The 9,774-nt window shown below is 62.9% G+C and overlaps 1 protein-coding gene across 1 annotated transcript in view; it reads left to right on the top strand.

Annotated features, from left to right (window-relative positions):
* Positions 1-29: 29 nt before the first annotated feature.
* The window catches only part of CELSR2 (cadherin EGF LAG seven-pass G-type receptor 2), a 30,937-nt gene continuing 21,192 nt past the window's right edge, over positions 30-9,774 (top strand). Inside the window, 6 exon segments of the mRNA XM_042015914.1 lie at positions 30-3,821; positions 6,336-6,983; positions 7,545-7,767; positions 8,344-8,459; positions 8,868-8,956; positions 9,567-9,724. Of these exon segments, the coding sequence (XP_041871848.1) occupies positions 56-3,821; positions 6,336-6,983; positions 7,545-7,767; positions 8,344-8,459; positions 8,868-8,956; positions 9,567-9,724 (5,000 nt within the window). The 5' untranslated portion in view covers positions 30-55.

Raw genomic sequence — 9,774 nt, 5'->3', positions numbered from 1 at the left:
CGCGGGTCGCTGCGGGCACCGGCACCGGCACCGGGGGCACCGGGGGGCAGCGGCCATGGGCCCTCCGCCCGCCCGCCGGGCCGCGCTCCCGCTGCTGCCGCTGCTGCTGCTGCTGCCGCTGCCCGCACCGGGACCCGCCACCGCCATCGGCGCCGGCACCCCCACCGGCATCGGCACCGGCACCGGCATCGGCACCGGCACCGGCACCCGCACCCGTCTGTCCAGCACGCTCCCGGCGCCACTCCAGCTCCGCGGCGGCAGCGGGGGCAGCGGCGACTCCGGCGGCACCGGGGACAGCGGCGGCGCGCGGCCCCCGCCGAGCACCGGGGACAGCGGCGACAGCGCTGGGCCCGCACTGGCCGCGGGCGGCAGCGATGGGACCGCACCGGGCACCGGCTCTGCCGGTGGGGACAGCGGCGGCGGCGTTACGGGGTCCCGAGGTATCAGCGGCACCGGGGTTACCAGGGACACTGGAGGCACCGTGAATGCTGGAAGCACCTGGAAGCCTGGAGGCACTGGGGGCGCTGGAAGCACCAGGGACGCTGGAGGCGCCCGGGATACTGGAGGCACCGGGGTTACTGGAGGAACTGGAGACACTGGGAGCACCCATATCCTCAGGGGCACCAGAAGCACCAGGAATACTGGACACACCGGGGACACCAACATCCCCACGGACACCAGGAGCACTGGGAACGTGCTGAGCACTGGGGATGTTGGGAGCACTGGGAGCACTCCAGTCCCCAGGGGCACCAGGAATTCTGAACTTACTGGGGAGACTGGGAGAGTCTCCAGAGACGCTGGAAGCACTAGGAAAGTCCCCAGGGATACTGGGAGCACCAGGGATACTGAACATAATGGGGAGACTGAGAAAGTCCCCAGCAACCCCAGGAACACTGTGGACACTGCACATGCTGGGAACACCAACATCCCCAGGGAGACCAGAGGCACTGGGGATGCTATGAACACTGGGGATGTTGGGGAGTCCCAGACCACAGTGGTCCCCAGGCCCCCCATACCTCATCACCGCCCCCGCCGCAGCCCCAACACAGCACCTCAGTTCCAGCCCTCCAGCTACCAGGCCACAGTGGAGGAGAACCGGCCAGCAGGCACACCGGTGACACAGGTGACAGCGCAGGACCCTGATGAGGGGGAAGCAGGCCGGCTGCGCTACGCCATGGCTGCACTCTTCGACAGCCGCTCCGATGCCCTCTTCACCGTGGACGCTGTCACTGGTGCCATCAGCACTGCTGCACCGCTGGACCGTGAGAGCAAGAGCACCCACGTGTTCCGCGTGACAGCAGTGGACCATGGGACACCCCGGCGCAGTGCCATGGCCACACTGACGGTGACGGTGAGCGACGCCAATGACCACGACCCAGCTTTTGAGCAGCCAGAATACCGGGAGAGTGTGCGAGAGAATCTGGAGGTGGGCTATGAGGTGCTGACAGTGCGGGCCACCGATGGCGACAGTGGTCCCAATGCCAACATCCTCTACCGCCTTCTCAATGCCGGTGATGCCAATGAAGTCTTTGAGATTGACTCCCGCTCAGGCGTCATCCGCACCCGCGGCCCCGTGGACCGGGAAGCGGTGGATGCCTTCGAGCTGTTGGTGGAGGCCACAGACCAGGGCCAAGATCCAGGTCCCCGGAGCGCCACGGCCACTGTCCGCATCACTGTGGAGGACGACAATGACAACGCGCCGCAGTTCAGTGAGCGGCGTTACGTGGCGCAGGTCCCCGAGGACGTGGTGCCCAATGCAGCAGTTCTGCGGGTGACGGCCACTGACCGTGACAAAGGCAGCAATGCACTGGTGCACTACAGCATTGTCAGTGGCAACACCCGTGGGCACTTCTACATTGATGCACAGACAGGCACTCTGGATGTTGTTACCCCCCTGGACTACGAGGTCACCAAGGAGTTCACCCTGCGGATCCGGGCGCAGGATGGTGGCCGCCCACCTCTCTCCAACATCAGCGGTTTGGTTACCATCCAGGTGTTGGATGTCAATGACAACGCACCCATCTTTGTCAGCACGCCCTTCCAGGCCACCGTGCTGGAGAATGTCCCCGTGGGCTACTCCGTCATCCATGTACAAGCCATTGATGCTGATTCGGGTGACAACAGCCGGTTGGTTTACACCCTGCTGGAGACCGGCACCGGCTTCCCCTTCACCATCAACAACAGCACCGGGTGGATCGTGGTGGCCTCTGAGCTGGATCGGGAGGTGGTTGATTTCTACAGTTTCGGGGTGGAGGCACAGGACCAGGGCACCCCCCCAATGGCCTCCACAGCCAGCGTCAGTGTCACCGTCCTGGATGTCAATGACAACAGCCCTGAGTTCACCCAGCGGGAGTATGGCGCCCGCCTGAACGAGGATGCAGCAGTGGGCACCAGTGTCCTGACCGTCTCTGCCGTCGACCGCGATGCCAACAGCGTCATCACATACCAGATCTCCAGTGGCAACACCCGCAACCGGTTCTCCATCACCAGCCAGAGCGGTGGTGGGCTCCTCTCCCTTGCCCTGCCCCTGGACTACAAGCTGGAGCGGCAGTACCTGCTCACCATTGCTGCCTCAGATGGCACCCGCCAGGACACTGCCCAGGTGATTGTCAATGTCACCGATGCCAACACCCACCGCCCCGTCTTCCAGAGCTCCCACTACACCGTCAACATCAACGAGGACCGGCCAGTGGGCACAACAGTGGTGGTCATCAGCGCCACAGATGAGGACACGGGGGAGAATGCCCGCATCACCTATGTGATGGAGGACAGCATTCCCCAGTTCCGCATTGCTGCTGAGACTGGTGCCGTCACCACCCAGATGGAGCTGGACTATGAAGACCAGGTGTCCTACACCTTGGCCATCACGGCACGGGACAATGGTATCCCGCAGAAATCCGACACAACTTACCTGGAGATCCTGGTGAGTGATGTCAATGACAACGCACCCCAGTTCCTCCGCCATTCCTACCAGGGATCCATCTACGAGGATGTCCCCCCCTTCACCAGCGTCCTCCAGGTCTCTGCAACTGACCGTGACTCAGGGCTCAACGGCAGGGTCTTCTACACCTTCCAAGGGGGTGATGATGGTGATGGTGACTTCATCATTGAGTCCACCTCGGGCATTGTCCGCACCTTGCGCCGTCTGGACCGGGAGAACGTGCCGCTGTACTCCCTGCGGGCATTCGCCATGGATAAGGGGGTCCCGGCCCGGCGGACGCCAGTGGAGATCCAGGTGACAGTGTTGGATGTCAATGACAACCCACCTGTGTTTGAGCAGGATGAGTTTGACATCTTTGTGGAGGAGAACAGCCCCATTGGGCTGGTGGTGGCCCGAATCACTGCCACGGACCCCGACGAGGGCACCAATGCCCAGATCATGTACCAGATTGTGGAAGGCAACATCCCCGAGGTCTTCCAGCTGGATATCTTCTCTGGAGAGCTCACCGCCCTTGCTGACCTGGACTATGAGGCCAAGGCCGAATACATCATGGTGGTCCAGGCAACCTCGGCACCACTGGTCAGTCGGGCCACTGTCCACGTGCGGCTGCGTGATGCCAATGACAACAGCCCCCAGCTCAAGAACTTCGAGATCCTCTTCAACAACTACATCACCAACCGCTCTGGCAGCTTCCCCGGGGGTGTCATCGGTCGCATCCCTGCCCATGATCCCGACGTCTCTGACCACCTCACTTACGCGTTTGAGCAGGGCAATGAGCTCAACCTCGTGCTGCTGGACCCACACAGTGGGGACCTGCGCCTCAGCCCGGCCCTGGACAACAACCGCCCACTTGAGGCCGTCATGAGGGTGTCTGTCTCTGGTAAGATCCCCACCTGTGAACGGGGCTTTGTGGAGGGAGGTGCATGAGGTTTGTGTCCACCCCTATTTCTGCATGGGGGCGAGGTATTATGGGGGTCTAAGTACCCTGTTTTGGCTGCCCCCACCCTCCAGATCAGAAGGATCTGGACGATGTGTTGTGGGGTCCCATCATCCCACTGAGGTGTTTTGGAGTTGCACCACGTGGTTGCCTCCACCCTCCAGATCTAGGGGAGGGGGGGATAATGGGATGCTCTGCCCCCCTCACAGCCCAGACATCCAATCTGGAGGCAGTTGGGGTGCCTAGCACCCCCTTTGCTTTCCCCAGCCCCTGGGCTGTCCAGAGGTGGTCCTGGCACTTCTCTGTGTGTCACTGAGCAGGGTGGGGCAGGACCCACTGCATGTACTGGGGGAGCAGAGGCTGGTGTGTGCCAGCGGGGTCCTGATACCCCTGGGGGCTTGCTATGGGGGCCTGATGGGTGAATCTGGGAAGGCTCAGGGTGCAGTGCAGGATTGGGGGAGTCCTAGCATCATAATGTTTGTGTTTCCAGGAGACTCCACTGCTTGAATTCAGGGCAGGAGACACAGGGCCTGGTCTGTGTATTTGGGGGGGGGGCACCCTGACCTCCACTGAGAGGCCCCCAAACCCAGTGGGGGTGGTCGCAAGATAAGGGGGGTTGTGCTATCAGTTGTCACCACCGTTTGGGCTGGGGGGTGTCCAGGAGGTGCTTCTGGGGGATGGGGGTCACCCCAAGGTGGGGGAACATCTCCTTGGCCACCCCCAGGTCAGGGGGGGAAACTGGGTCACAGGCCATGCCTGATGTCCATTGTCCCCAGCCACATGGCCCCCATCAACCCCCAGCTTCCCCTAGCTGGGGTCCCTGCTCTGGCCACACAAAGCAGGGGGCCCAGGGCACAAAGGGTGGGGGCAGGGAGCCCCCCGTGCCCCCCCCCCCAAGCGCAGGGGCAGCCGGGAGGGGAACAAAAGGTCCAGCCATAGCTGGGCCCCCGCAGCTGCAGCCATGGCAACCTTCCCCCCGCTGGCCACTGGCCACCAGTCACTGGCCACAGGCCACTGGACAGCCCTGGCCCCTGCCACCCCTGTGGCACCCCCTTCTGCCTGCTTGGCCCTCCAGCTGTCCCCATGCTCCCTTCATCCATCTGTCTGCCCACTCCCCATCTGTCCTGCGTCTCGCTGCCCTTGGCCAGGGGGAGGACAAAGAGAAGGAGGAGGAGAAAGGTGGGTGCCCCAGTGCTGAGCAGAGATTTTGCTCCCCCAGCCCCACAACCAGCACCAACCCCATAACCAGCACCAACCCCTTAACCAGTGCTGGCTCCCTAACCAGCCTCAGCCTCATAGACAAAACCAGCCCCATAACCAGCCCCAGCCCCATAACCAACCACCATCCCCATTCAGATGCCCCCATCCCACAGTGTCCAAGCAGGTCAGGTCCCCCACAGCCAACACCATCCCCATCCCACTGTCCCCATCCTGTGGTGGCCAAGCAGGATGGGTATCCCATCCTGCCAGTGTTGTCCCCATTCCACAGGGCCAGGTGGGACAGGAGCCCCGTGACCAGTGCCAGCTCCATTGCTAACACCAGCCCCATCCCGCTGATCCCACCCTGCACTGGCCAAGTGGGATGGGTACCCCAAAACCAGCACTAGCCCCATAACGAGCACCAGCCCCATTCCACTGTCTCCACCCCAGTGGAGTGGGATGGGTACCCCAAAAGCAGTGCTGTCCCCATTACATAGGGGTCAAGCACATCAGGTCCCCGATAGCCACTGTTGTCCCCATCCTGCTGTCCCCATTCCATGGCGACCAATCAGGATGGGTGCCCCATAACCAGCATCAGCCCCGTAGCTGGCATAGTCCCCATTCCAGAGTGGTTGACTGGGACAGTGGCCCCATAACCAGTGCCATCCCCATGACCACCTACAGTGCTATTGCCAACACTGTCCCCATCCCATGGTGACCAAATGGAATGGGCACCAACAGCCAGCACCATCCCCATAACCAGCACTGTCCCCATTCAACAGTGGCCAGGTGGGACAGGAGCCTTGTAACCAGTTCCAGCCCCATTGCCAACACCGTCCCCATCCCGCTGTCCCTACCCTGTGATGGCCAGGTGGGATGGGCACCCCAAAAACAGCACCAGCCCCATAACCAGCACCAACCATATAACCATCGCTGTCTCCATTCCTTGGTGGCTGAGTAGGAAAGGTCCCCCATAGCCTGCACTGTCCCCACCTGACAGTCCCCTTCCTTGGTGGCCAAGTGGGATGGGCACCTCGTAGCCAGTATTGTCACCATTCCACAGTGGCTACATGGGCCGGGTGTTTCGTGGTCAGTGCTGTCCTCATTCTATGGGGACCAAGCAGGTCAAGCCCCCATAGCACCATCCCCATCCAACAGCAGCTGATTGGGTTGGTTGTCCCATATCTAGCACAATTCCCATCCCAGAGTTGTCCATTGCTGTCACTGACCCCCTCCTGTGTCCCCCCTTTGTCCCAGATGGTGTTCACAGCGCGACAGCGCAGTGCACGCTGCGAGTGACAGTGATCACAGATGAGATGCTCAGCAACAGCATCACCCTGCGCTTGGCCGACATGTCCCAGGAACGCTTCCTGTCCCCCCTGCTCAGCCGCTTCCTGGAGGGGGTGGCCGCTGTCCTGGCCACCCCCCGCCACCGCGTTGTCCTCTTCAACATCCAGACGGACACAGACGTGGGGCCGGCGCGGATCCTCAATGTCAGCCTCTCAGCGCTGCTGCCAGCCGTGGTGCCGGGCGCGTCGCGGTTCTTCTCATCGGAGGAGCTGCAGGAGCGGCTGTACCTGAACCGCTCGCTGCTGGCGGTCACCACGGCCCAGCACGTCCTGCCCTTTGATGACAACGTGTGTCTGCGCGAGCCCTGCGAGAATTACATGCGCTGTGTCTCCGTCCTGCAGTTCGACAGCTCCGCGCCCTTCCTCGCCTCCGACACCATCCTTTTCCGCCCCATCCACCCCGTCACGGGCCTGCGCTGCCGCTGCCCGCCGGGCTTCACCGGTGACTACTGCGAGACCGAGATCGACCTCTGCTACTCCAGCCCCTGCGGCAGCAACGGGCGGTGCCGGAGCCGCGAGGGCGGATACACCTGCGAGTGCCACGAGGACTTCACTGGTTAGGGCCACTGGCCAGCCCTTCCTCATAGTGTCCATCCTCATCTTTCCTCATCCGGCTGCTCTTCAGCCCTCCCTCCCTCCCTCCCCTCGTAGACTGGTGCCACTGGGGCCATACCCCCTACCCCCACCCTGGGACTCCAGCCCCCACGGGACCCCCTGGTGGGGGGTGCCAGTCAGGTGGGGGAGGGGATGTGAGGGGAGGAGGTGTCTCTGGGTTTCCATGGCAATGGGAAGTGGTTGCCATGGTGATAGAGCTGGGGATAAAGATGCTGGGGGGGGAGGGAGAGGGGATCCCCACCCTCCCACCCCCCAATTTAGGGTGCTTGGTGTCACATTGGGGAGCCCTGTAAATGCCTGGGGGAGAACTTGGAGGTTATTGGGGGGTGGGGAGGGGAGAGGACCCTCACCCCCCATTTTTGGGGTGCTGGTGCCATTGGGGTGTCACACAGGGGAGCCCTGCAAGCTGAGCACCTGGGGGGGCCACTCTGGGGTTAATGGGGAGGTGAGGGGGGGAGATGGAACTCCTCACCCTAGTTTTGGGGTTCTGGATGTCACACAGGAGAGCACTGTGAACTGAGTGCCCGGGGGGGCCGCTGCACCCCGGGGGTCTGCCGAAATGGGGGCACCTGCCTGAACCTGCTGGTGGGGGGATTCCGGTGCCAGTGCCCCCCTGGGCACTACGAGAAGCCCTTCTGCACCATGAGCACCCGCAGCTTCCCCCCACGCTCCTTCCTCACCTTTCGTGGCCTCCGCCAGCGCTTCCACTTCACCCTCGGCCTCACGTGAGCCTGGGGGAATCTGGGGAGGTGGGAGGTGATGTGTGCCCTCGTGGGTGTCACATGGAGTGTGGGGTAGATGATGATGGGTGCCCTGTTGGCATGAGATGAGGTGATGGGATGTGAGGTGATGGGTATCTTGTGGGCACTGGGTGGGTGGGGGTGATAGGTGCCCCCATTGGCATCATTTGGGGTGTGGGGTGGTGGGTGTCTCAAGGGTGTCAGATGGGGTGGGGGTGCCCCATTGGCATCATCTGGGATGGGTAGTGATTGGTGCCCCACTGGCGTCATACGGGCTGTGGGGTGATTGGGTGTGGGGTGATGGGCACCCTGAGGCCACAGGGTGGGAGCAAAGGGTGTGGGTGACCCCTTGGCATGGGGGACATGCCAGTGGGGTGGGGGGCACCTTGTGGGGCAGGGGCTGATGGGTACCAGCATCTCACAGTGGGTACAAGGTCACGGGGCAGGGGGTGAGAGGTGTGCCTCAGGGGCACGGCAGGGTCAGGGGGGTGCTGGGGAGTGCCTGAGAGGCATAGTGGGTTTGGGGAGTATTGGGGCACCCCTGGCACTTGTGCCCCCCAGGTTTGCCACACGGGAGCGGGACGGGCTTCTGCTGTACAATGGGCGCTTCAACGAGCGGCACGACTTCGTGGCACTGGAGATTGTGGATGAGCAGCTGCAGCTCACCTTCTCAGCAGGTACGCGCTGCTCCTGCCACGCCCTGGCACCGCACCCTGGCACCCTTGTGGGCACTGTATCCTTCACTGCATTCCTCACTTCATCCCAGACATCCCATCCTGGCACTGCCTGGCACTGCATCCTGGGCATCCCATTCCCGGCACTGCATCTCTCACTGCATTCCTCACTGCATTCCTCACTGCACTCCTGGCATGCCATTCTTGGCACTGCCTGACACTGCATCCCGGGCATCCCATCCCTGACACTGCATCCCTGGCACTGAATCCTGGACATCCCATTGCTAGCACTGCATCCCCTGCATCATGTCCCCAACACTGCATCCTTGGCACTGCAACCTGGGCATGCCATCCCTGGCACTGCCACCCCTCCTTCCCGCTGGCTGTGTCCCCCTGACGCTGTGCCTGCAGGTGAGACCACCACCACGGTGTCACCCTTCGTGCCTGGAGGTGTCAGCGATGGGCAGTGGCACCGGGTGCAGCTGCACTACTACAACAAGGTGGGGGAGCGGGGGGCATGGGAGGCACAGTGGTGGGGAGTGTTTGGGGACAGAAAGAGGAAGGGGAGATGGAGGGGAAGGGTGGGGGACTGGAGAGATGGGGGGGAGCAGGTAGGGGGTTTGGGGGACCTAAAGGACCCCTAAGGGATGTGCCCACCCATGAGTGTCCCAAGGGATGGGGATGGGAGATAGAGGAAGAGGAGAGGGGGGAGTGGGGGGGACAGGGGTGTTGGAGGGGTGAAGAGAGTAGAGAGGAGATTTAGGGGACTCCAAGGGACCCTCAAAAGATGCCCTCATCCATGGGGACCCCACCCCCTTCCCCACCCATTGGACCCCCGAGAAACCCCACCTATCTCCTTCACCTGTGGGGACCGCCAAGGAATTGGAATGGGGGGATGGAGGAAGAGGAGGTCAAAAGGATGGGGGCTTGGGGGGATGAAGGGGACCATTGAAGGGTTTAGGGGGGCTGAAGGGTGGGTGGCAGGTGGGCTGGAGGGACGTGGGAGCTCGGTGAGGGTTGAGGGGCCAGAGGGCAGGAGGAGGATGAGGAGTGGGAGGAAGGCTGCGGGATGGGGGTCCTGGGCCCCCCGCCTGATGTGGGGCCCCCCAGCCGGTGGTGGGGCGCTCGGGGGTCCCGCAGGGCCCCTCAGAGCAGAAGGTGGCTGTGGTGACTGTGGATGACTGTGACACGGCCATGGCCCTGCGCTTCGGCCCCCGCCTCGGCAACTACTCCTGCGCTGCCCAGGGCACCCAGACTGGCAGCAAGAAGTGAGGGGGGGCCTGGGGATCCCATGGGTGGGGGTCCCTTGAGGTACCCT

This window comes from Corvus kubaryi, unplaced genomic scaffold (assembly GCF_017639235.1).
Source record: "Corvus kubaryi isolate FWS band 111438036 unplaced genomic scaffold, C.kubaryi_AGA036_p1.0 split3-37355, whole genome shotgun sequence".
In the NCBI taxonomy this organism is placed as follows: Eukaryota; Metazoa; Chordata; class Aves; order Passeriformes; family Corvidae; genus Corvus; species Corvus kubaryi.
Note: the sequence above shows the minus strand (reverse complement) of the source record. Positions and strands in the feature narration are given on the sequence as shown.